This window comes from Sinocyclocheilus anshuiensis, unplaced genomic scaffold (genome assembly GCF_001515605.1).
Source record: "Sinocyclocheilus anshuiensis isolate Anshui unplaced genomic scaffold, SAMN03320099.WGS_v1.1 scaffold326, whole genome shotgun sequence".
NCBI lineage: Eukaryota > Metazoa > Chordata > Actinopteri > Cypriniformes > Cyprinidae > Sinocyclocheilus > Sinocyclocheilus anshuiensis.
The window spans coordinates 174,924-201,883 of NW_015546098.1; the positions used below are offsets into that span (position 1 = coordinate 174,924).

General features: G+C 37.5%; 2 protein-coding genes and 3 non-coding genes across 5 annotated transcripts in view; 2 read left to right on the forward strand and 3 right to left on the reverse strand.

The window, feature by feature from the left end:
- The first annotated feature begins 304 nt into the window (after nt 1–304).
- LOC107700259 (neuronal acetylcholine receptor subunit alpha-9-like) lies at nt 305–12,007 on the forward strand. Its single transcript, XM_016501864.1, has 6 exons — nt 305–407; nt 4,181–4,326; nt 7,744–7,898; nt 8,085–8,268; nt 9,515–9,866; nt 11,154–12,007. The coding sequence occupies exons 1-6, from the start codon at nt 305–307 to the stop codon at nt 12,005–12,007; spliced, it is 1,794 nt and encodes a 597-aa protein (XP_016357350.1).
- A 3,034-nt stretch (nt 12,008–15,041) lies between these two features.
- On the reverse strand, nt 15,042–15,114 carry trnar-ccg (transfer RNA arginine (anticodon CCG)). Its single transcript has one exon. It is a non-coding gene; the product is annotated as a tRNA-Arg (tRNA).
- Nucleotides 15,115–15,743: 629 nt separating this feature from the next.
- On the reverse strand, nt 15,744–15,816 carry trnar-ccg (transfer RNA arginine (anticodon CCG)). The gene has a single exon. It is a non-coding gene; the product is annotated as a tRNA-Arg (tRNA).
- Nucleotides 15,817–16,309: 493 nt separating this feature from the next.
- Nucleotides 16,310–16,382, reverse strand: trnar-ccg (transfer RNA arginine (anticodon CCG)). Its single transcript has one exon. It is a non-coding gene; the product is annotated as a tRNA-Arg (tRNA).
- Nucleotides 16,383–18,134: 1,752 nt separating this feature from the next.
- Nucleotides 18,135–26,960, forward strand: part of LOC107700298 (uncharacterized) — a 12,811-nt gene continuing 3,985 nt past the window's right edge. The window contains exons 1-9 of the mRNA XM_016501909.1: nt 18,135–18,304; nt 19,922–20,100; nt 20,224–20,328; nt 21,325–21,498; nt 21,701–21,788; nt 21,880–22,487; nt 23,811–24,585; nt 25,562–25,736; nt 26,041–26,198. Of these exons, the coding sequence (XP_016357395.1) occupies nt 19,934–20,100; nt 20,224–20,328; nt 21,325–21,498; nt 21,701–21,788; nt 21,880–22,487; nt 23,811–24,585; nt 25,562–25,736; nt 26,041–26,198 (2,250 nt within the window). The 5' untranslated portion in view covers nt 18,135–18,304; nt 19,922–19,933. The remainder of the gene's footprint in view (nt 18,305–19,921; nt 20,101–20,223; nt 20,329–21,324; nt 21,499–21,700; nt 21,789–21,879; nt 22,488–23,810; nt 24,586–25,561; nt 25,737–26,040; nt 26,199–26,960) is intronic.

The window sequence follows — 26,960 nt, forward strand, 5'->3', positions numbered from 1 at the left end:
CCTTGCTTGAGCTATTCTCTACTTCAGTGCTGTACAATAATGTACAGACCCTCTTGATATGATTATATATCATACATCAGATATGTTCTGATTTGCAGTGATTGTATCACATTGCACAGCAGCCTGACAATTTGCTTGTCCAGGAAAGTCATGAGGCTAAGGCTTGATGCATAGAAGACATCAGAGGAAAATGCACAGAATAGAGTTATTTATAATATAATCCACAACATGCAGCCTCTGATATTTTGACCCTTCGTGCCATACGTAACTAGGCAGTGGAATGTTTTTATAAAATTGTTATCAAATGAACACTCAGGCGAGATGTAAAAACAAAGGAGATGCGCTCTACTACTCGGATTACATGAAAGGAAGAGGAGAAGAGGACGACAGAGCAATAGAAAGAGGGAGTATATGTTATGTGGTTTATGGAGATGGGGTGATGTAGGCCGTGCTTTTGGAGAACTAAAGAGTTCAGACCCCGAAACCACATCCCAACAGGAGAACGTCTCTCGCTGAATTCACTGAAACCACGTTGTGCTCCACAGAAAAACGCTATAACTGCATTGTGAAATACGGTGTAAATATTTTGCAAGTTAAGGTATTCCTGCGCTGTCAGAAATATTTTGATTCTAGAAGTCAACTTAGCATGGGTGTGTGGTTTAATGAGAAGAATGAAAATGAACTACATTCCTACACTGGGCTTATTCAAGCTTTTGGTATAGCTTATGAGTTATTTTTATTTTTTATCAAATAAAAGGTGGCATTAGGTAACAACAGGACTGTACTCAAACTGCAATATATATAAACCACAAAAGAGGAAGTGAAAAAATGATTTTATTTACTACTCTATTTGAATACACTGAATGTGCAAGTGAAGCAAATAGGACGTAAGCTTAATTGGTGCATTTATGAATTTATTTATTTATTTATTTTTAAAAACAAACAAAAGCATTCTGTGTTTAAAAGACAAAGGGGTCCAGTGTTATTTTGGACTTCAATAACTTAAACTGCACGGACAAAAACAGTTCATCAGTCCATTTTTGAAATGACATGGAAATTAGTAAATGATGACAGAATTGTCATTTTTGGGTGAACTCTCCCTTTAAAGAACTAGGCTTTAAACTGTAATGTGTGTACGAGAGACTGCTACTGTATTATAAATATGCCTCAGTCCAAATTTGGCCAATTTACAGAGTGCTGTGGTCTGCACAACACACAAAATCAATATTCTGTGTTTTTTGTCCATACAATAAAAGACAAAGGGGTCCAGTGTTATTTTGGACTTCAATAACTTAAACTGCACGGACAAAAACAGTTCATCAGTCCATTTTTGAAATGACATGGAAATTAGTAAATGATGACAGAATTGTCATTTTTGGGTGAACTCTCCCTTTAAAGAACTAGGCTTTAAACTGTAATGTGTGTACGAGAGACTGCTACTGTATTATAAATATGCCTCAGTCCAAATTTGGCCAATTTACAGAGTGCTGTGGTCTGCACAACACACAAAATCAATACACGCATGCATATACACATTTGTTGTATGCGACCCTACCACACATTCTGTTCTCTTTTTTACAACAGGAAACACCTGCACTGTTCTCTTACCACACGAGCGCTCTGATACACATACACACACAATCCACCCATAAAGCATCAAAGCCTTGCACAATCACCTATTTATGACAGTTAAGCCAAAACTTAAGAGATTGTGCATCATCAGATAAGCGACATATGCATTTAAGCACCTCAGGATGTTGAAATTAGCAAAAAAACATAGGCAAAAATAAGCAGAGATATATTAAAAAAATCATCACTTGAACCTTTAGGATTTTCCACACTTTGTGTCATCTAGCCAACAGTGAGTCAGAGAGGAAGGATTGTGTAGGACAGGGAAGATACCTCTGAAAATGATACTGAAAGAATCACCTTAATTTCAGACAGTACAAAGAGAATACCCATCCTGAGTCATTTTGAGTCATTATGTCCTTTGATTGTGACATTTTATCTCTAAAGATACACTTACCTGCTCTGCCGTAGTGTAACATGAACAGGTAAGAGAGAAAAATGGAAGAAGAAATGACAATTATCTAAAACAGCTTCCTTTTTAAGCAACATATTTAGTCATCCCTGAGAATGATTGTCTATACTGGAGCATTCTGGGTAATGTAGTTCTGCAGCGTAATATGTCGAATTGCGCTACAGGATATGAAACTCTCCTACGCCTGAGAAAGAAAGAGAAAGATAGAAAGACGCCTCGAGAAGAACCACTTCCTGTCTTATTCCTCTCCTTGTGTGTGTGTATGAGCTTGTATTCCTGCGTAGGCGCTGGGAAATATGAGGGGGCTGCCTGAAACAATCTAAAGAAATTTGTTACAAACATCCATAGGTGCATAGAAAACTGTAAGTTACTTGTAAAATGGGACTTAATTATAACTGATTCTTTACACATGGGACAAAACATATCCCATGATTTGACATGCTATTAAACATCTCCGCACCAAATGGACTTTTCAAATAAATAAATAAATAGAGAGAGAAATGTATAAATTTATAAAATGTTCGCAATACGTTGATTCAGCTTTGTCACACTCTAAAAAATGCTGGGTTAAATATAACCCAGCGCTGGGTTAAAAAGGGACAAACCCGGCTATTGGGTTGTTTTGACCCAGCGGTTGGGTTCAAAACAACTCAATAGCTCGGTCAAAATAACCCAATAGCTGGGTCAAAACAACCCAATAGCTGGGTCAAAGCAACCCAATAGCTGGGTTTGTCCCTTTTTAACCCAGCGCTGGGTTAAAAAGGGACAAACCCGGCTATTGGGTTGTTTTGACCCAACGGTTGGGTTCAAAACAACTCAATAGTTGGGACAAAACAACCCAATAGCTGGGTTTGTCCCTTTTTAACCCAGCGCTGGGTTATATTTAACCCAACATTTTTTAGAGTGCAAATGCAAAGAATGTGTCTGTGATTTTTAATAAGTAAAATTGGTATCTTCCAACACCATGACTGCTTTAAAGATAGCAAAATATGATTTTTCAGCACAATTTGAATGCTAGTTGTGTCAATATGTAACAAATATGTTGACATGCATATATATTATTTTTGTTGTCTTGTATTATTTTGTCTTGTCTTTGTATTTTGTCTTGTTTTTCAGTAAAATAACTAAACATCCTTTAAAACAAGATTAATTTGTTTGATAAGCAAAATTGTGTCAGATAAGAGATTTTCAGAGAATATATTTTGAACTAATTTTCTTGAACTAACTATATACATACATACATACATACATACATACTGTATATATTTATTTATTTGTTTGTTTGACCAAGTGGATTTGTTTAATTGATTTAAGTAATATAATTCCTTGGTACATAAACTTTCATTGTTTCATAGCCTGCTCTATCTCATGTAAAATATCAAAAATTAGTGCACTATCACAAATGTAGTCTGAATAAATTTGGCACAATAGTATTAGTTTATATAATTTTAATTCCTGTGCCTTAGCCACTGAAAAAAGCTCACTAGTAAACGAATACAGGAACAATATTACTTGTTCTCACTCTTTAATGAGACAGAAAAGGTGGTTAAAAACACTGGATTGGATTTTATACCTCATAACACATTACCTGTTAATCTCTGCGGTCTTGAAATTCAGTGTGTGCATGTGTCAGAGACAGACCTCTCTTCCTTTCAAATTCATTGTGTGTAACATTCAAACCACAACATGACCTGTCTGCACAAAACCCTTGTCAGATCGGCTCTCACTGTGACGGACAAACACATTCAATCACACACAATCACAACAGACCATCCATAACAAGCATGCAGAAGATAACACATAACATGTTTCTGCTTTTGAAAGAACAGAAGATCCCCAATATTAAAACATACACTTTCTTCTTGCATATAGATGAATATTTCCACAGTGACAAGGTGTGTGTGTGTGTGTGTGTGTGTGTGTGTGTGTGTTAGTGTGCATGCTATGTGATACCTCGGCTCTTGTTCCAGAGAAACAGTAAGAATGACATTCAGGCTAGATTCATACATGTATAAATAGTAATTTTATATATACTACATAATGATTATTGTTTGTATTTGAGCATATGCATGATTTTTAAGCTGTATGTCTAAACATTATTTTATAAAAACAACTAAATAACTATATTGTCCTCTGTAGTTGTTTTCTCTGCTCAGGGTCGTTTTGCTCAAAAACTGCTGAACGACCTGATGGAGAACTATTCTAACGCATTACGGCCTGTGGAGGACACAGACAAAGCCCTTAACGTCACTCTACAGATCACACTCTCACAAATCAAAGATATGGTGAGCACTAAACACACACACACACACACACACACACACACACACACACACACGTCTATGGAATATTGAATTGGATTTTATACCTCATAACACATTACCTGTTAATCTCTGCGGTCTTGAAATTCAGTGTGTGCATGTGTCAGAGACAGACCTCTCTTCCTTTCAAATTCATTGTGTGTAACATTCAAACCACAACATGACCTGTCTGCACAAAACCCTTGTCAGATCGGCTCTCACTGTGACGGACAAACACATTCAATCACACACAATCACAACAGACCATCCATAACAAGCATGCAGAAGATAACACATAACATGTTTCTGCTTTTGAAAGAACAGAAGATCCCCAATATTAAAACATACACTTTCTTCTTGCATATAGATGAATATTTCCACAGTGACAAGGTGTGTGTGTGTGTGTGTGTGTGTGTGTGTGTGTGTTAGTGTGCATGCTATGTGATACCTCGGCTCTTGTTCCAGAGAAACAGTAAGAATGACATTCAGGCCTTCAGTGTTGTACCTGACACACCACTGCTCTCAACGTTCACCTCGCTATGGGACTTCTCGCAATTTCTCTTTCCTCCTCTGCAGCAAATTTCATATGACTATGGACAGCAAATGAGGAGCAACAGCAAATAATAACTGGCAGATTTTATTTTATTTTTTTGCCATTCTTCTGAAAAATGAAGATCATATTTCTTGTGATTCACATTAGCATGTTGCTACATGGTAAGTTCATGCTCCTTTTAATGCTGATGCTAAAATAATTGACTTAATAGGTATTTTGCCTTGTTTTTCAGTAAAATAACTAATCCTTGATCAAAGATATGGTGAGCACTAAACACACACGACTACGGAACATTGCACCTATTTTACCTCATGCTTTTACTGAATGATAGAACAGAATGAGGTTACAGCTACATGCATCAGAGCTACTGCAGAAACAGTGGGTTTGAAATCACGAGATCAAGGCATACAGTATATCTCACCAGCAAAACACCCACACGCTGTCCGACTGGCCTTGATGTGGCATGGCACATGTGTGTTCTGATCATACTTTGGCGACTTAATGCTAAAACCGCAAAGATTGCACAATTGCCCCAAACTTTTAACATTTGAAAATACATGCCTAGCTCAAATTCACACTCATTCAGGCCTAGTGCTTAAATAACAACAGTGAACTACTAATGAATGTATTGGAAGCATTTGCTAATGGTGCCTAGCCATTAAAAAAGCATGTTCTCACTGGTGAAGCTTACATCACATGTTTGATTAGCACAAGAAGCTTTTGCTTTAGCACAGATTTTACATTGGATATTTTATGTTGTTTACAATTCATTAATCCAAATGAATACACAGCCACATTTGAATGACCAGTCAGTGGAGAAAAATGATTTTTGTCCAAATAATAACTGGACAAACTTGCCCCCCACTACAGTTGCAGTTATAATGGATAACTCTAGGTGTCAGTACTTCTCAAATGTTTATTGTGTGGATCCTCTTCTCATTAACTCTCTGTATCCTGTGACACTGTAAACATTATATGTGTGTATGTATAGTGTGAGCTGCGTGACTAATGTATAACACTATCTACCAAGTGTGCCACTGCGGATCATGTTTACTCTCCCTTCAAAGTGTTTATTCAGTGCATCAGTATGTGTGATGAAATAACCTACAAATGTGTTGGATAATAAGATTTGTGTTACTCGTCTTAGTTTTTTTTTCTCTATTAGTTTATATATATTTTCTACTTATTTACACAAAAGTAATGTCTGCTTTAAAATAAGGAGAATATGGAATGTGTGTGTGTGTGTATAGTGTTGCAATTTGAGTAAAACACTGAATTAGCAAATTATAACTTTTGCTTTAATTGCCACAGCACTCAAGCTGAAATGAGCACAAGTTTCTACAAAATTGTTATCCAGCATGATTTAAGAATCAATCTTGTGCTTCAGTGGAGGCAATAACATCTGACTTTATGCACAATGTCACAAGTATGTTTATTTGATTAGTTGACTAAAATTAATGCAGAATCTCACATTTTTCTTATTCATTTTACGCCATACCATTTATTTGTTTTACATTTTCAAAATCTTAAAATATTTGTTTATTTCCATGTTCAAATTTAATTTGGAATCTAAGATTTTCAGTGTGGTTTCAGACTTTTGGAACCCACACATTTACTGTAGAACACATTCTTTGCAGTTGATGTTATGCTAATACTTAAAGGCCCAATATGTAATTTTCGCCGCTAGAGGGCGCGTATTCAAAATAAACAAAGAGACAAAGGCGTAGTTTGATGACGCTGTGACTGAGTGTGGAATCATGGGAGTTGTGGTCTCACTAGTTAAAATTGCTTATTTCTCTGGATTTAAACATTCTCCGAAGCATTTGGGATAATGTAAGTACACAAGTCATAAAATATATAACACTGTTCTAGTAGTTTTTGGATATTTTAATAAAAAAATCTTACATATTGTGCCTTTAAGAAAACAACAGACTAGATCAAAACATTGAGATTTTATTATTTTTATAATTGTAGTGTCTTGTTGGTGCGTAAACGTTTATCCAAAACTGAAAATTCTGTCAAAATTTTCTCACTGTCAGTCCAAAGCATTTCTTTCTTCTTTGGAAGTTATTTATTTATTTAGAAATATTGGACCACGTTGATCTTTATATTTCTTTGTTCCATAGAAGAAAGAAAGAAAGAAAGTTTTGCAGTGACGATGATGACAGAAATCTGTTTAGCTGCTGTAATTGTAATTGTGTGGTTTTATGTCATTGTTTGTGTGCTCTGTCTGTGGATGATGGTTATATAAGACACTGTTTATGTGCGTTCCAGAAAGAGACAATGAATTTCTCATTCAAGAGGCACTGAATTTCCGCCCTGATCAAACCCAATCAAATATTAATTTACTGAACCCGAGGAGTACTTTTAACCAATGAGATGTGATATGTAGAAGGCATTAAGTGCAACCTAAGGGTTCAGACTTTCTTCGCTTTCATTCTTCATTGTTGTGAGAAAGTGTTCCATGTACAACAACAGGGTTTTATCTTGCAGAGCAAGACACTGTGCGACTGAATACTTGGTCTTAACATACCATACTGTTACCTCAAAGAAAAATAGATATTTGAACGTGCAAGCACATGAGGTTTCAAGCTCCAAAAAGGACATAAAGATGGCGCGAAAGTAATCCTCAGTGCATAAGTCTTCTGTGATCACTTTGATGATAAATAGACCCAGATTTGGGTGGTTATTCACTCACAAATCAAATAACTGATGTATACAGAGCTCAAATCCAAAATGGCGAGACATCAATAACATAAATTCTTAGATTCGGCTGTTTTGTATGATTTGGCTAGTGCAGGTCTGTAAATGACAGCTGCTTTTGCTTTGTGCTTGACTCTTTGTGCTAGGATGAAAGGAACCAGGTGCTGACCACATACCTGTGGGTGCGTCAGATCTGGCATGATGCTTATCTGTGCTGGGATAAAGATGAGTATGATGGACTTGAGGTCATTCGAATACCCGGCAACCTTGTTTGGAGACCAGACATCGTTCTGTATAACAAGTAAATACATATACACACAACATCTTGCATAAAACAGGAAAAAATACAAATCTGCTCATGTAAGCAGTACATAATGTGAGACTTTAAACATTCAGACTTAACTAATATGTAGACAGCAGGCTCAGATTTGATTAATGGACACATAGAAGACTGAATTATTGATCTCTATATTACTTTTTCGCTCAGTGCGGATGAGGAGGACTCCTCGGGACCCCCAGACACGAATGTGGTGTTGAGGTATAATGGTGAGATCACTTGGGACTCCCCTGCCATCACTAAGAGTTCCTGTAGGGTGGACGTCTCTTATTTCCCCTTTGATAGTCAGGAGTGCAACCTTACCTTTGGCTCCTGGACCTACAATGGCAACCAGGTATATGCACTGGACAGCTGTATAGCAAGTACAATAGTATATGCATACTTGTGTTGAATAATTCCAATAAGTTATACTTGGATAAAAACTTTTTGTATCTGAATACATGTAAAATGTACACACACTGTTATGTAACAATCTATCTATGTAAAAGGTATGAACAGGGGCATTTCAACACATTTTGATTTGCTCATTTAAAAAGTTTAGTTTTAAGTACACACAAGTTAACTGTTGTATTCGAAATATCCGTAGTGATAGTTCACCCAAAAATGAAAATTCTGTCATCATCTATTTACCCTCCACAAACCTGGATGAATTTCTTTCAGCTGTTGAACATTATCTATGTTTTTTTTAAAGAATGTTGGTAAAAAAAAGCCATTGACTTCCACAGTATGGAAAACAATACAATGGCTACCGTCAACTGTTTGGTTACCAACATTCTTCAAAATATCTTAATTTCTGTTCAGCAGAAGAAAGAAACTCATACAGGTTTGGAACAAGTGGAGGGTGTATGGAATTCTGTTTCTGCCACTGAATGAAAAATTAAAAAGGTAATTGTGACTTTTTGCCTCACAATTCGGACTTTTTTCTCACAATTGTGAGATATAAACTCACATATAAACACATATAAACTATTTTTTTCCCCTCAGAATTGGATTTTATAACTTGCGAGTTTATATCTCACAATTCTGAGAAAAGAAGTAAAACAAATGCGAGAAAAATGTCAGAAATGTGAGAAAATGCAATAAGTTTATATTTAAACTTTTTCTCACGATTGTGTTTATATCATGCAATTCTGAGAAATAAAAGTCTGAATTGTGAGACGTAAACTCTAAATTGTGAGAAAAAAGTCAGAATTTTGAGATAAAAAGTCACAATTACCTTTTTTTAATATATATATATTCAGTGGTGGAAACAGGCTTCCATAAGTGTGAGTAAATGATGGCAGAAATGTCATTTTTGGGTGAACTACAAAAACTCAACATCCACAGATTATGACGTGAAATCAGAATATATACAAACACATAGCAAGGAAGAATATTAACAATTGTATAAAATGTATAGTGGCTTGACCTCTGCGTTGTCTTCATGCACGGGAACCTCATTTCTACTGCTCATAAAAAACATAAAAATAAATGGAACCTTTAAAGAAGAAAATATGATTTGCATATATAAGAAAGAATCGGTAGTAAGAATTGTGAATTGTCCCCTACTAAAAGTCCTATCATATCCACTGTAACCCCAGGTGGACATCACCATGGGCATGGAGGGTGGAGACCTTTCAGACTTTGTGGAAAATGTGGAATGGGAGTGTCATGGCATGCCGGCCGTTAAAAACGTCATAATGTACGGCTGCTGCTCGGACCCATACCCTGACATAACATACACAGTCCTGCTCAAGCGGCGTTCTTCCTTCTACATCTTCAACCTTCTTCTGCCGTGTTTCCTCATCTCTTTCCTGGCTCCACTGGGTTTCTACCTGCCAGCTGATTCTGGGGAGAAGGTCTCACTGGGGGTGACGGTGCTGCTGGCTCTGACTGTATTTCAGCTGATGGTGGCTGAGAGTATGCCACCTTCAGAAAGCGTTCCACTAATTGGTGAGTTTACAGTTGAGCAGAATAGTTCTGTCATCATTTACTCGCCCTCATTTTAATTTCTCTCTGGCTACAGAATACTGTTGTCGCTCCTGTAAATGTGGTTTGCACAGTTTGGCTATAAACAAAAGTGATAACCATATGTCACTATGGTTATAGTGGCTCATGGCTCAATTTCCCCCTAGTGGAAGTTGCAATCAACTATCAGTTAATCAGTTCAGAGTACACTCTAAAAAATGCTGGGTTAAATATAACAATTCAAAACAACCCAACCGCTGGGTCAAAACAACCCAATAGCTGGGTTTGTCCCTTTTTAACCCAGCGCTGGGTTAAAAAGGGACAAACCCAGCTATTGGGTTGTTTTGACCCAGCGGTTGGGTTGTTTTCAATTGTTATATTTAACCCAGCATTTTTTAGAGTGTACATAGTCAGTGCTAGGTAGCAACTAATAACATGTAATCTGGATTACATAATCAGATTCCAAAAATAAAGTACTTGTAATTAGGTTATATTACATTTTAAAATACTCGTAATGCAACCACGGTTACTTTTTTATTGATTACATGATTACATATTACAATTGCATTACATTACAAACACATTAAAATGCAAAAATTCACATTATTTCTAAATGTTGGTTAATGGTCACATGACATGCAGGTGAACAAATAAAATATTTAATCTTTTTTAGTGTTTAAGTGTTTATTTTAACGATAGAATTATTTACTTTTAATTTTACATTTTTACGATTTCAGTTATAAGCATTACTTAAAAAAAAAAAAAAAAGAATAGAAAAAAAAAAGCACAAACCCCCTGCAGTTACTATCCCCCTGAAATAGTATTCTATTTAAAACAATGTTATAAACAAGTTAGGTCAAAAGTAATCTAAAAGTAATCTGATTATATTACCTAAAATGTGTAAGGTAATGGATTACATAAGTAACTAAAATTTGGTAATCAGTAATGGACTACAATTTGTAAGTAATCTACCCAGCACTGTACATAGTACTCATCAATATGACTTAATACGACTTTCCATTGGAAATGAATGATTTTTAGTTATAGCTGGCCGATATAGTCAATAGAAAAAAAATATTGAGATGTACAAATATAATCATGCAAATAAAAACAAGCTTTATTGTCTTTTGTCATAAGCATTGACAAGTGGACATACAGACATACAATAAACTGTTGAACAATTCGAGTGCATATGGTTGTCAATCCCAAACACTGATTGTGTGATTGTATAGCCTCTTTGTTATTTATCCCTTCTTTGTGTCTTTCCTATAGGAAAATACTACATTGCAACTATGACCATGATAACAGCCTCTACATCTTTGACTATCTTTATCATGAATATACACTTCTGTGGAGCGGAAGCCAAACCTGTGCCCCACTGGGCCAAAGTCCTGATAATAGACTACATGTCAAAGATCTTCTTTGTGTATGAGGTAGGAGAGAACTGCACCACAGCTGAAAGCGACCGAGGCCCGTTGTTCTCTGAGGACCCACTGGCTAGCTTGGAGAGAGATGGATATTTTGACAAAGGATTTTATGGAGACTGTCACCATGATGAGAGAAACCACAGTCAGTTTAACGGCTACAGCCACAGAGACCACCGGCATGGGAATGGGTACCGTCGCAACAACAGTGCCTATCGGCATCATAGGCATGACCAGCAAAGGAGGACCCGCTCATCTTCAAATTCCCCTATCCGACATCCGAAATACACACACTACATTGGTCGAGATGGAAGCGAAAAGCTCCCACTAACAAGCCAGGAGAAACTCAAAGATAGCGAACTCTCCATTCCAGAAAAACTTAATGGATACACCTACGATCACGGCAATGGCTATCTCAATGGAGTCGCCTATCACCACGATAACAGCTACAGCAAAACCTTTGGAGCAGATAGTTGCAATAAGACCACAAGTGGCACAGGATCTGTATGCACCTGTGGCCAACATCAGAAAGTGGTGCGAAACATTGAGTACATAGCTAACTGTTTCAGAGAGCAGAGGGCACACCAGGCCAAAGGGGCCGAGTGGAAGAAGGTTGCCAAGGTGATGGACAGATTCTTCATGTGGGTGTTTTTCATCATGGTCTTCCTCATGAGCATCCTTGTCATGGCCAAGGCAACCTAGAGCCGTTTACACCTTAACTCTTTCCCCACCAGCGTTTAAAAAAAAAAAGTTGCCAGCTGCCGCCATCATTTTTGATAATTTTTACAAAAATCTCATGGCCCCCAGAATATTTTGCTGTATGAATATCTGAACATGCAAAATGTCAAAAGAAAGAACAGAGCCTCTGCTTTGAACAAGCAAACAAAAAGTTTAATTCTAGCTTCATGCATTCTTTTTTCTCAGCACCTGAATGTGGGTAAGTTTCATAAAAAAGCAACATTTTTAACAAAAAGCTGAGAAAATTGTGTTTTTGTCAACGACTACATCTGTATGGAATTCAGATAGATGATTAAAACATAGATGGAGTAAATTGCTTCCATCAACACACCCAGAGCTTCACAGACACTTCCTAGATCAACATTTAATTCGGTAACGTTACACTCTAAAAAATGTTAAAACGGGACAAACCCAGCGGTTGGGTTGTTTTGAGTCAAAACATCCCAATAGCTGGGTTTGTCCCTTTTTAACCCAGCACTGGGTTATATTTAACCCAGCATTTTTTAGCGTGTAGGCAGTTTTGATTTAAATGCTGTTTAATGATCGATGATCATGTTTTTTACATGTGCGATCTCTTGTTTCTGCTACTTCTTCACCATGTTTTGATCCATGGATTCAATACTCTTTCAGAAGAAGAAGAAGAAGTCATAGCGCCTCCTACTGTCTAACAGTGGAAACATGGCAAGCCAGAAAATTCCATCAATGGCGGGGAAAGAGTTAAAGATGCAATCAATTGATTATATATTTGGTACCACTATGTGTCAAAAGAACAGTTAGTTAATGATTATTCAATTTTTTCAAACAATAATTCCTTTAATCCTGTATTTGTTGGCAAATTGGCTCATTGGCAACTTAATATGTGGTTTACAGTTACTGCACGACTGTTAGTTGTTTGAATGTCTCACTTTCTTCATTGTTTACTTTGTTCCTTCCACTGAAGAAAATTCTCTGGTTGTAACAGTTAAATAAATGGCATTAATATTTCAGGTGTAGACGTGTTCCCACATGTGTATGTGTAGAGTAACACAATCTTTGTCTGGCACGGACACACATTAATAATGCACAATTAATCCTGCACATGCACATGGACAGACATCCACACTAATGCACATTAAAAATGGATAAGTAGACCAGTCTTGAATGTTGACCACACATAAATACAGTGCAAACCTTGCATCCTTGACCAGTGCTAACATATTATGTCATCAGAGAAGTATATTTTCTTGTTAACTTTTTATATCTCTTCTTTTAGAAATGGTGCTTCCTTTCTTCTTTTACAAATGGTGCTACACAAATAAAAAAACTTGATCAATTACAGAATCTTAGAACAACTGATCATAAAAGGAGAATGGAATGAGAATGAAACGAGAGTAAGTAAAAATGAACACTGTCACCTCAGACTGCCTACTAAAACCTGATTATATGGAGACATGCTGTATAAATTCATTCACCTTAGTAAGTATTAAACCAAGCCTTGCATGAAAATGAGCTGCTAAAATGTAGATTGATGAAAAGACTTTAATAGGTGCTGGACTAAACCTCTGTCTTCTTGTTAAGCCGTGACGTAAGGAAATTTGTTTTTCTGGGTCCAAAGACTCAACTCGTTTCAACTGAGAATATCTCAACAGCCATTTATGAGCACTATTTATTCTAATCACACATTTAAGCTAAGCTTCGGAAAACCCACAGTGTACACTGTAGTCTCCAGGCTAACAGCATCCCGGACACCAGTATTTTAACAAATCCTAAATAATGAATCAATGTCTGGCCATCTGAGATTTCAGTGTGGAGATAAATGTTAGGATCATGAATTTTCTGTAGTATTACAGCACACCTTGAGCATATATTAGCACCGTTAGTTGTTTGCTTGACTCAAACATTTTAAAAACTTTATATATTGATCTAAAAATTATTTATATATTATCTATATTTATATTTGCATTTTTCATGTATATGGCATTGATTTGAATGAATCACCCTGGAATTTCTTGCACAGTCAAATTAAATGCAGCCTATCAAAGACAAACCATTTACCATTTTGGCAAGTTGTGATGTTAGTTTTATATAGTTTTTTTTGCCAATATACTCTGAGCATGGTAGTAGTCAGCTATCCATACAAAAGCAGAAAAGTTGGTGTGGTGTAGATAGGATTGGAATAAACGTATGTGCAGGTAAGTTCTTGATAATTTCAACTGGTGCTCCCAGAAAACCTGCAATAAAAATAGAGTGCAAGTTCAAAAACAGGCATACCCATTACAAAGTATGTCATCTGGTATCAGGTATTGCAATGTGTCAGTCCAGGTTCAATTTAAGTTGACTCAGTCAACAGCATTTGTGGCATATTATTGCCCCCCCCCCCCCAAAAAAAAAATCCCAATGTCAAATATCATCTTTAGAGGCCCTCCGTAGGCCTATTGTCCCTATGAATATATTTTTAACATGGTATTTTATGAGAAATCCAGTGACCTTGTCATGTTTTCATTTCATTGGGATTTTATTGGAAGATAAATTATTTAAAATATTAAATACCAGTGCATTTCAATAACAGTTTGTGCTTTGTATATTCTCGGCATGGGATGGTACGTGCACAGTCAGGACAGATGTGTTTACTGACAGTCTAACACACACAAAACTGTCAGAGCTATGCAAACTCCAATTTCCACTTGCCATGGCTGTGGTGCTGCTTTGAAAGAGCATTCTGGAATGTCTTGCACAGCCAACTTAAAGGTAGCCCTCTGCAGATGTCCCAGATGGGACTTGAACCCACAATCCCCAGCTCCAGAGGTTGATCCCTTATCCAGGCCACTGGGCATCTTACTTGTTGTGTTTTCTCAGGCTGAGAGGGCAAATGCATGGTCAGGACAGAGGTGTTCTCTGACAGTCTGATGCACACAAAACTGCCAGAGCTACACAACTTCCAATTTCCATGGATATTCTGCATTGATAGAAGCATCCTGGAATTTCTTGCAGAGCCAATTTAAAGGTAAATCACCAAAGTTGACCCAGGTGGGACTTGAACCCACAATCCCCAGCTTCGGAGGCTGATGCCTTATCCATTAGGCCACTGGGCCACTTCAAAAGTGTGCTTTGTGTTGTCTTAACCTGAGAGAGTACATGCACCATCAGTCCAGCAGGATTCTTCATAGCTATGCGGCATTCATAGAATCATCCTAGAATGTATTGCAAAGCCAACTTAAAGGTAACTTACCAAAGATAACCCAGGTGGGACTTGAACGCACAATCCCCAGGTCCGGAGCCTGACGCTTTATCCATTAGGCCACACGAAAAGAGTGCTTTGTGTTATCTTAGCCTGAGAGAGCACATGCACCATCAGGCCAGAAGGATTCATCATGGCTATGCTGCATTGATAGAAACATCCTGGAATTTCTTGCAAAGCCAACTTACCAAAGATAACCCAGGTGGGACTTGAATGCACAATCCCCAGCTGCAGAAGCTGATGCCTTATCCATTAGGCCACTGGGTCACATTTAAAGAGAGCTTTGTGTTATCTTAGCCTGAGAGAGCACAGCTCCGGAGGCTGATGCCTTATCCATTAGGCCACTGGGTCACATGTAATGAGAGCTTTGTGTTATCTTAGCCTGAGAGAGCACATGCACCATCAGGCCAGAAGGATTCATCATGGCTATGCTGCATTGATAGAAACATCCTGGAATTTCTTGCAAAGCCAACTTACCAAAGATAACCCAGGTGGGACTTGAACGCACAATCCCCAGCTCCGGAGGCTGATGCCTTATCCATTAGGCCACTGGGCCACACAAAATGAGTGCTTTGTGTTAGCTTAGCCTGAGAGAGCACAAGCGCCATCAGGACAGAAGGATTCATCATCATGCCTTATCCATTAGGCCACTGGCCAGTTCCACTTCAAAAGAGTGCTTTGTGTTGTCTTAACCTGAGAGAGCACATGCGCCATCAGGCCTGAAGTATTCATCATGGCTATGCTGCATTGATAGAAGCATCTTGGAATTTCTTTCACAGCCAACTTAAAGGCAGCCCGCTAAAGATGACCCAGGTGGGACTTGAACCCACAGTAGCCAGCTGCAAAGGCTGAAGCCCTGCCCATTAGCCCACTGGGACTTTTGCTCTTTGCGCATCATCCTGCATGCACGGTCAGGCCAGTGGGGAACTCTGACAGCTTGATGCACACAAAACTGCCACAGCTACACAAATTCCAATTTCCAGTTGCCATGGCTATGCTGCATTGATAGAAGCATACCAGAATTTCCTGCAAAGCCAATTTAGCAAAGATGACCCAGGTGGGACTTGAACCCACAATCCCCAGCTTCGGAGGCTGATGCCTTATCCATTAGGCCACTGGATCACTTCAAACAAGTGCTTTGTGTTGTCTTAACCTGAGAGAGCACATGCGCAATCAGTCAAGTAGGATTCACAATAACTATACTGCATTGATAGAATCATCCTGGAATTTCTTTCACAGCCAACTTAAAGGTAGCCTGCTGAAAATGACCCAGGTGGGACTTGAACCCACAGTAGCCAGCTCCAGCGGCTGAGGCCATGTCCATTAGGCCTTTTGCTCTTTGTGTATCTTCAGCCTGCATGCACAGTCAGGCCAGAGGTGTACTCTGACAGTCTGATGCACAAAAAGCTACACAAATTCCAATTGCCATGGCTATGCTGCATTGATAGAAGCATGCTGGAATTTATTGCTAAGCCAACTTAAAGGTAACTTACCGAAGAAGACCCAGGTGGGACTTGAACCCCCAGCTCCAGAGGCTGACGCCTTATCCATTAGGCCACTGAGGCACATGAAAAGAGTGCTTTGTGTTATCTTAGCCTGAGAGAGCACATGCATCATCAGGCTAGAAGGATTCATCAGGGCTATGCTGCATTGATAACACATTGAAAACACATTATTTGAAAAATTTGCATTGTGTTTTTTAATGCGCTTTTACATTTTTCAACTCATGAGCACATGTACTCTTTGGGGAAAAAGTAAGCGTCAAGCCCTGCTGTTGGTTTCCCCCAGTTCTTGTATGAATCTCTACAGTAATTTATTGAAGGGGTGTGGTTAGGGTTAGGTTACGTAATTATAATTACCATACAATAGGTCTGTATTTGATGTTTAATTTATTTATTGTATGTTTCATTAATAGCTGATATTTCATGCTTCGTAAGATTTTAAAACATTATGGTTTTTCCTCAAAAAATGCAGGCCTACTTGAAAAGATTGTGTCATGACATCCACAACTTTTTTCGTGTTACTTGCAGGGGCATGTTTGCTGTACTGTTACTGCAATGCATGCATTATTCTTTAAATATGTTGAAACAACGGGCAAAGTGGATGGTTTGATTGTTTTGAAGGAATAACAGTTCCTACAGTTATACACTACTAAATTACGACATAAATAAAAAGAGTGGATGTCACGCTTACGAACCGATCTGACCCAACAGTGGAAAAGTTGCTCATGTACAGTAGGTGGCGGTAATGATCCAAAGGACTCTTAGCAAAAATGAGGTTAAAGGGAAAATTAAAGAATTCATAAACAAAAAATGGCAAGAAGTATGGAACTGTGATAGCAAGGGCAGACAAATGTATAATATTCAGCAGCAAGTAGGAAATGGAAGAAGTGTTTTTAGGAATAGGAAAGAAGATACAATTATTTCTCGCATCCGAATAGGGCATACTAGATTAAATTACTCTCTGTTTAATATAGGAAAACATGAAACAGGTCAATGTATTTTTTGTAATCAGGCAGAAACAATAGAGCATGTTTTAATAAAATGTAAAAAATATGGAAAAGAAAGGTTAAAACTCATTAAGGAAGTAAGAAACATGGGTGTTGAATCATTTAATTTGTCAAACCTTTTGAAAGAGCATGCAGAACAAGGTAAAATATATGGTGCTATTGTTAAATACGTTAAAGAAATAGGATTAATCAGAAGAATTTAGGAATGTGTGCTTTTTATATATATATATGTATATATTAGTTGCTTATTAGTGCTCCACACTCCAGTCCAGTTGGTGGCGGTAAATGTACCAGAAGTTGGTTTGCCATCCGCCATAAAACGTTATTAGAAGAAGAAGAAGAATGATCCAAAGGAGTGAGCGGCCGTTAAGCACGAAGAAGAAGAAAACCCAATCAGGCAGCGACTCTTCTCAGTTTGAACGCGAAGCGGTTTGCTATAATGACGATCAGTTCTGTTCATATTTGACATTTTTTAATCATACAGTTATTACGTAATCTCGAGAAGGGATCTGCATGTCGATAACACGTTGTAGAGGTAAATTCAGTTGACAACATAATAACGCTTTTCATTTTAAATCATCCGCATCGTAGTGCAGTTGTTTCCTGTATGAGTTAACGTTAGCGGTTTCCTATTAGCTTTAGTGTTTTCTGTCGAGAATGAAGTAATAATTCCGACTAATTTTTTAAAATTTAATTTACATTGCAGGTTTTAGTAACCGAGGTTGTTCTTAAAATGTGTATATTTGAAAACAGTCACTGTTTTCTCTTGTGTTTAGTTTGCTTGTTTGTGTTGGTTTTTAGCGCCTTGTTTGTTTTGGTATTAGCATACACACTTTTTTCAGGGGATCATGAATTATTGATCAGTTTCAAATGCACTTATCTAGAAGATTTTTTTATTACAATAAGCCTAAAACATCTCGGGTAGACAGTTAACATGAAGAGATTTTTTAGATCATCTCCTCTCAGTGTTGGGGAAAGTTACTTTTAAAAGTAATGCGTTACAATATTGCGTTACTCCATAAAAAGTAACGAATCACGTTACTTAGTTACTTTTTATGGAAAGTAATGCCTTACGTTACTTTTGCGTTACTTTTAAAATCTGGACAGGGATTGCTTGGTTGTTTTTAAAATAAAAAAGTTATATTTTTGGCAAATATAAAAGCCTTTCACACCAAAAGTGAAATGAATAAGCCTCAGGATGAAGGAAAAGTACAGTAGAATGCGGAAGAAGACATTTCAGCACACTTAAGCAATAAAAAAACACAATTGTTTGTCTAGAGTCATTTTTGCTTATTAGTACGGTTGAACTGGATCATCGAAGGTCAGAAGCGAAGACATTGGTTAATAGAATGGGATTAAATACATAAAGCATATTTGTGTTGTTTAACATTTAATTATTGCAGGTTTGCGTCATATTCTGAGTTGCATTATTTTTATTAATTTTGAGGAATACTGAATCTGAGTGAGATGAATTAATGCATATTCATATTTATTTTAGAACTACAGTAACATCTTCTGATTTCTCTCAACATGGGGACAGGAGAGCTGTCAGTCAATAAATTGAAAAAAAAAAAGTAACTCAGATATTCTCTTGTAAATTAAAAAGTAATGCGTTACTTTACTAGTTACTTGAAAAAAGTAATCTGATTACGTAACTCGCGTTACTTGTAATATATTACCCCTAACACTGTCTCCTCTTTTAAAGATTATTACAAAAATACAGTGAAATACAAAATTCTGCAGGTTGTGAACGGGAACGTTTATAAACATTATATAGTACTGTACAATAAGGTCTCATTTGTTAACATTAATTTTACAGCCTTTGTTAATAAAAATGTTCATGTTTATATTAGTTCACAGTGCATTGATTAATGTTAACTGATCTTTATGTATTAGTAAATGTTGAAATTAAATGTAGCTAAAGTATTTATTATTAGTACGTGCTAACTGTTTAAAAACGAAACCTTATTGTAAAGTGTAACTAGCATTAGTAACGACCTGTTAAAAATAAAACACAGGAATTACATTTACACTTCCTCCCAAATTGCATTGTGAACCCATGATCTTGCCTTTGCTATTACATGCTCTAATCATTTATTGTATATGTTGTTTCTACATTTTTATTTAGTAATTGTTTAATTCTACTCCGTAGTAAAGATCCAAGATGAATGCAAGAGGAAGAAATGGGCCAGTGTTTATCAAGACGTACAGTAAAAGAATGCGAAAGGTGGAGCCTTGGTTCTCCCCTGACCTGAAGAAAGCAGCTTTCTCTTTTTCAAGCACTCTTTCATCAGATCAGTCCATAACGGAGACCACACAACCCAAGAAACGGTAAAACATGCTTGCATCCATTTATTCATTAACAAAGCCATTTTATATTGCAAAATGTTGTCTAACTTTTCTATAGGGAAGCTGATATTATCCATGACATTTCATGTCTTTGTCTGTGAATAGGAGACTAAGAGAAAGAGCCTCCCGTCCTGCTAAAAGCAAAGGCAGGACTGCCATAAAGGAGAACGGGAGTGATGAGGAAAACTATGCACCGTCCTCATTGTTCAGGTCTGGACTGTGGCAAAACAACACACTAGAACACATAGTTTACTAACATTGTGCAGAACAGATGAAATGTCCACACAGAGAATTTAGGACCGATTCTCACTCTTAACTTGCTTATTAGCATGCATATTACTAGCATATTGGCCGTTTATTAGTGGCTTATTCTGCATGACCATATTTTAGATCCCTTAATCCAGTGTTTCCCAACCTTTTTTTTAGTCGTGGCACCCTTTGGAAATTTTAACAAACTTGTGGCACCCTACAAAATTAATTTTGTCACAATATTTGAATTTCTAACATCGATATGATAATTTGAAAAGTATAGAACAGACGGCACCCCGGTTGGGAAACACTGCCTTAATCCACCAAATACCTAAACTTAACAACTACCTTACTAACTATTAATAAGCAGTAATTTGGAGTTTATTTAGGCAAAGTCATAGTTAACAGTGAGAACTGGTTCCAAAACTAAAGTGTGACCGAGAATATTATTTCACTACAAATTGTTCTGTTACCTTCCAGTGACATGTACCCTAATTCTTATTTTACTCATAATTTAAATCCATCCGGAAATCTCAAACAGATTTTTAATCTTACTTAAAACCAGATTTGATCAAGTGGTCTTTACCAGATGGTCACAATACTGACCCAACTCTATGCATATTCAGCAAGACCCCCTTTCTATTAAACATATTTTTTTGGACTGTCCCGGTTTTAATGCAAGTAGAAAGCTCTTTTATGAAGATAGTTCACTTAAGGACGTATTTAGTAAGATTTTGCCTGAAAAGGTTTTAGAATTTTTAATCATATGCTAATTTTAAAAATCTTGTATAATATTACTATAATATTAGTTTTTGCCATGAGAATAGCCTCAGATGCTGACATGGCATTCAATAAAATTATACTACTACTATTTACTCATAATTTGAAGATTCTAAAAACCCATTAGAAATTCTCAGTTCTCATTCTTCACTGTTCCGTATGGCTCTGTTTTTGCAGAAAGAAGACAAATGCAAAACCATCAGTAAGGACTACAGCTGTGAGGAAGACTCGAACGACAAAGAAGGCAAAAATAAATAAACTGATAATTCTCAGCAGCAGTGAAAGTGAGGATGACTCCTGTATGATGAAGCATGAAGTCCATCCAAAAACGTCTGCTGATGAATGTGCTGGGTAAGTCGTCTAATACATTTTGTAAAAAAAAATCTGAAAATCATTACTGTTACTCAGTGTTGGGGGTAACGCATTACAAGTAACGCGAGTTACGTAATCAGATTACTTTTTTCAAGTAACTAGTAAAGTGACACATTACTTTTTAATTTATCAGAAAATATCTGAGTTACTTTTTCAAATAAGTTGTTTTGTATCCCTGTAGTGCTGAGAAAGTGTTTGGCGCTCCCTGTTTGAGCAGGTTTGTCACACATCGCAGAAGACCACCGGCACCCATCCAAACTAAGCCGATCGTAAGTAACAGTCTGCTGAGGGTTCTTTGTTTGTTAGAATGAAAATGCTGTTGGATTGTCATTAAAACAATTTTTTTTTCTTCCCCACTAGTCTGTTGCTCTTCACCACACGCTAAATTCCTCAGATGATTTCCTTCCTCCCTTCTCCCAAAACAAGCATGTTGCGAGCAGGAAGCCGTTCTACATGGACTCAAATAATCATGCTGCTCACAAGAACCGCAAACGCTCACAGAACCGCGTGGCTCTGGCTGAGGTCTCTTTCAATGATAGCGATGACCAGCAGCTCCCAAGTAAACGTCCCCTGCTCTCGAGCACCCCTTCCCTGGTCTGCAGACAGCTCCAAAACCTACCAGAGCCCTCCATCAGTGAGATCTCCTCCCTCAGCTTTGATGAACTTCACCAACTTACAGGAAAATACAACAGCCTTCACAGTTTGAAGAATTTCAAAGCGTGCGACAACACTGCACAGGAGAAGACAAGCCACCAGCTCCCAAACCCAGGCATCTCCTCTGGAGAGAGAGTGATGGAGCAGAGGGAGGGAGAACAGGATGCAGTTGTGGAAGAGAGAGCTGGGGATGGAGAGAGGGATCAGAGAAAAGGAGGATGTGCAGAGGCCACGTCTGTGCAGGCAAGCACAGGTTTTGGATGCGTGTCACCACAGTCACGCCTAGAATCTTTAGCAGATGAGCTAAAAGAGAGGTGAGTAATGGCTCTTTATTTACAAAGAGAAAAATCTTACATTTGTGATTTATGAATGTTTTTTTTATTTTTTATTAGAGCGATGTTTTGGCAGCAAACGTTTACATGGCCAGTCAAAAGTTTGGAAACAATTTGAGTTTTCCTCAGCAATTTATCACCTAACAGTTACCTAAAGTTGTCGATATGTCTTGAGTAGAAAACCTATCTCTAGAGAGGAGCATATAGCAAAAATTGTAAATATGTGCACTACATATGCGTTGTGTTTTTTGTTACTCTGTCATTTAATCGCCCTCATGTTGTTCCAGAACTGCATGTATTTTGTTGTTCTGTGGAAAACAAAAGAAGATATTTAAAAAAAAAATACAATGAAAGTCAGTTAGGTCAATTGACCCTTCGCAAAGACCCGCCCCCCCTTAGTTACTGTTGCTATGTCCAACAAGCCATGGCGCTCTCACGCCACACATCATGTTCTCATATACATCATGGAGGACGCGCCGACAGACAAGACAGAGCAGGTTACTTCTGATATGAAACAAAGTCTCAGCTCTTAAATTTTCTCATTTTTTAAAAAAGAAATTCAAACAATAAATAGCTTTTAGTTGCTCTTTAATGTGTCGTGACAGATCGCTGTAGCGTCTCATGAACCGATCATCTCTTCCGCTTTACTAGTTATATAGCTCCAAATAAACATGAATGAACGTCAGAAGGTATCTTGTTTCAACCACGGAAAGACGTCAGTTTTTCAAGTTCAAGTCCGATGAACTGATTAGTCGGATCGCCTGTCAATCAAACTCCCGGTGAAGGGTCAATTGTTGTTTTGGACTAGTTTGTACTATCCCTTTTGTTATTCTGTTATGTTATTGATGCATTGGCATTTGTTTGAACAGTCAAAAAATGTCAATTTTCTCAAAAACAAGGTTTTATGACAAAACAATTAAATAATTAAATCTCAGCATATAATCAACATATTTATGTAATTAGAAGTCCACTTTCTGTCTAACATCAGCATGGCTAAGTTAGACCAGATGGTGAAGGAATAGCAGCCAACAAATTTCCAGCATACATACAGTTTAAAAAGTATCCCAGTGTGCACCTCATGAAATCCTGGAATCCTTGCAAAGTGGCTGCTTATTTGGAAAACCAAATTCCTTTATTCCTGTTTTGTCATTTCATTATTTTGATGTTCTTACTATTTTTTTTTTCCTGAATGTGGAAAATAGTATTAATAGAGAATGAGTAGATATGTTCAAACTTTTGACTGATGGTGTAAAAACTGTAAAATGATTTGATTTGAATAAGTTTGTTGTTTTGTCTGATATATAGGTGTCGCACAGTGGATGTAGCCGTAATGCTCGAAAAAATAGACGTCTCAGACTATCTGTTGGTGCAAAGCTGCGGCAGCGAACGGGAAGAGAAAATTGCCTTCGATTGTTTGGAGTCCTCCGTGGCAGCAACCAACAGCCAAACCTATATAACTTTATCATCCAGCTGCTCTTCACTATCCAAACCATCACTCTATCTCTCCTCCTCGAAGTCTCTTTCCACTTCTCCTCTTGCTGGAGCAGTATGCTCAAAGCGGTCCCTTATTGGGCGTCTTAAGGCTGAATGTCTGTTATCTTCCCTCGCTGTCAGCCTTCCACGTCTAGACTTGGATGCGTATCCTTCTGTCCACCAGGGGGCAACAAAAGCACCCTGCCCCGACTCCCCATACACCTGCCACAGGGACAGTGCCACCTCTCCACCTCTTAAAGAGACGGGGAATGCTATCCCAACCAGCTCAATAAATCATAAGACTCCCAGTAATGCTGAAGCAGTTGTTCAACACTTGTCTGCATCATTCCAACCACCTCCGGTCTCTCCGCCTGCAGCTCATAGCAAAACACGACCACCTGCTGCGCCTAAAGAACGCACAGGTGCTGGTACTGGCACCGGTCGTAAAGTTTGTGTGAGTGGACTTAATGTCAGCCGCTGGTCAAAGAGGGGTGCTGGAGAATTCAATGAAAGGCGGAGGAAAAAGGAAGGACGGACAAAGGCTGTGTCAGGAGACTACAGTTCCTGGGGCAGCATGTCATCTGCTGGAGCAGACACCTATGCAGGGGTCAGTTGTCATTGTCAAGCATATATTCATGTGCTTATTTGTGACCCTGGACCACAAAACCAGTCATAAGGGTAAATTTTGCGAAATTGAGATTTATACACCATCTGAAAGCTGAATAAATAAGCTTTCCATTGATGTATGGTTTGTTAGGACAGGACAATATTTGACCGAGATACAACTATTTGAAAATCTGGAATCTGAGGGTGCAAAAAAATCAAAATACTGAGAAAATCTTTAAAGTTGTCCAAATGAAGTTCTTAGCAATGCATATTACTAATCAAAAATTAAGTTTTGATATATTTACAGTAAGAAATGTACACAATATCTTAACGGAACATGATCTTTACTTAATATCCTAATGATTTTTGGCATAAAAGAAAAATCAATCATTTTGACCCATACAATGTCTTTTTGGCTATTGCTACAAATATACCCCAGCGACTTAAGACTTTTTTTCACAAAACGAGGTTTTGTGCTCCAGGGTCACACACATATATATATATATATATATATATACACAGAGAGAGAGAGAGAACACAATGCTTTATTTGATCAAAAATATAAAACAGTAATATTTTGAAATATTATTACAATTTAATATATTTGATTTTTTTAACTATTAAATAAACATTTCTTTAATCATCTCAGACCAACAACCCAGCAATATGCTTCAATTCTTTGAGATTCATTGTTTTTATTAGTATAGGTGTGTAGAATGTGAAGTCATTAATGAAGATTGGCTGTGTGCTTACAGCCCCCTTTGGACATTTTTAGCCTGTGTTTAGTAAATGAAATCTAAAAGTGGGTCTTTTTTTTACTTTAGGCAATTTTGACTTTAAATTCTGAATAATTTTTTTTTAGAGAAAAGAAAAATGCCACTTATTTGTTAAAAAAAGGATTGTATCTGATTGAATTTGAATTAAAGTGAAGGACTCGATGTTTAATCCGCTTGCTTTTTTTCTGTGCGTTCATGCAGGAATCAACATGTGGCTGGCTGCAGGGCACCAGTGGGATCGGTCTGGCTGTAACGCCTCTCAGAATGGAGCAAATGAATCTGTCTTCCATCCTCACCAACTTTACTCCCGACACACTCACGACACACTCCTGGGGCCGACTAAAGGCAGCGCTGTCCCTGCATAAGAAGACGACTGGTATGTGTTTGCAGCAGGCCAGATAAAGCCAGTAGTCTTCGATTCATACACCAAACTACTCGTAGTTTGCATATCTAAGAGCTTAAGGGGCATTTGACATGTTACATGACGGGTGGCAAGCTTTCAGTGCCACCTTTGTTTTGATACCTCTCGCCTTCTGAAAACTTAAAAGTGTGTAAAATGGCTTTAAGTGCTTGTCACTTTTCCTAAAAGCACTCGTTATGTATAAATAGCTGAATGTGTGTGTGTGTGTGTGTGTGTGTGTGTGTGTGTGTGTGTGTGTGTGTGTGTGTGTGTACCACAGCATTTGCCACTCCCCGCCGCTTGGTTCAGTCTCATCTGAAGTCCCCAGGTTCTGTATTTCCAACTGACAACAGTCTAGACCTGTTTGCTTCCCCTTTCTGCACACCATCCAGATTTACACCTTCACGCTTGCTCCGGTCCACCATGAACACCCCCCTGGTAAGGACACAGAGAGATTTATGTGTTCACTCCTCAACACTAATGAACAAGTTTTTTGGTAAAGGTCTGTTTTAACTCAAGAAACTGTATTCCCAAGACACACACTACCGTTCAAAAGTTTGGGATCAGTAAGATTTTTAATGTTTTTTTTCTCTTATGCTCATCAAATTTGCATATATTTAACCAAAAATACAGAAAAAAACAGTAATATTGTGAAATATTATTACAATTGTGATACTTTTTTCAGGATTCTTTGATAAGTAAAAGGTTAAAAAGAACAGCTTTTATTCAAAGTAGAAATCTTTTGTAACAATATAAGTCTGTACTATAATTTTTTTTTTTTTATCAATTTAACACATCCTTGCTGAATAAAAATATTTTTCAAGAAAAAAAAAGTACTGACGGGGTTAATATTTTAATACACTTTAAAATATAATTTATTCCTTTGCTCAAAGCTGAATTTTCAGCATCATTACTCCAGTCTTCAGTGTCACATGATCCTTCAGAAATCCCTCTAATATACTGATTTGCCGCTCAATAAACATTTCTGGGCTGTGTTTCCCAAAAGCATTGTAAGCCTAAGTACACCGTAGACCTATTGCCACCAATGGAGCTATGATCCACTTTACGCTTACGATGCTTTTGGGAAACGCCACCCTAATCATTATCAATGTTCAAAACAGTTGTGCTGCTTTATATTTTTGTTGAATCCGTGAAACATTTTTTTTTCAGGATTCTTTTGTTGACTAGAAAGTTCAAAAC

Excerpts from the sequence above, each read along its gene's own strand:
- LOC107700259 (XM_016501864.1), top strand. The coding sequence starts at position 305 with ATGAACACTCAGGCGAGATGTAAAAACAAAGGAGATGCGCTCTACTAC. Across the intron at positions 7,899-8,084 it reads GACATCGTTCTGTATAACAA|TGCGGATGAGGAGGACTCCT; the intron begins GTAAATACATAT and ends TTTTTCGCTCAG. Across the intron at positions 9,867-11,153 it reads AGAAAGCGTTCCACTAATTG|GAAAATACTACATTGCAACT; the intron begins GTGAGTTTACAG and ends TCTTTCCTATAG.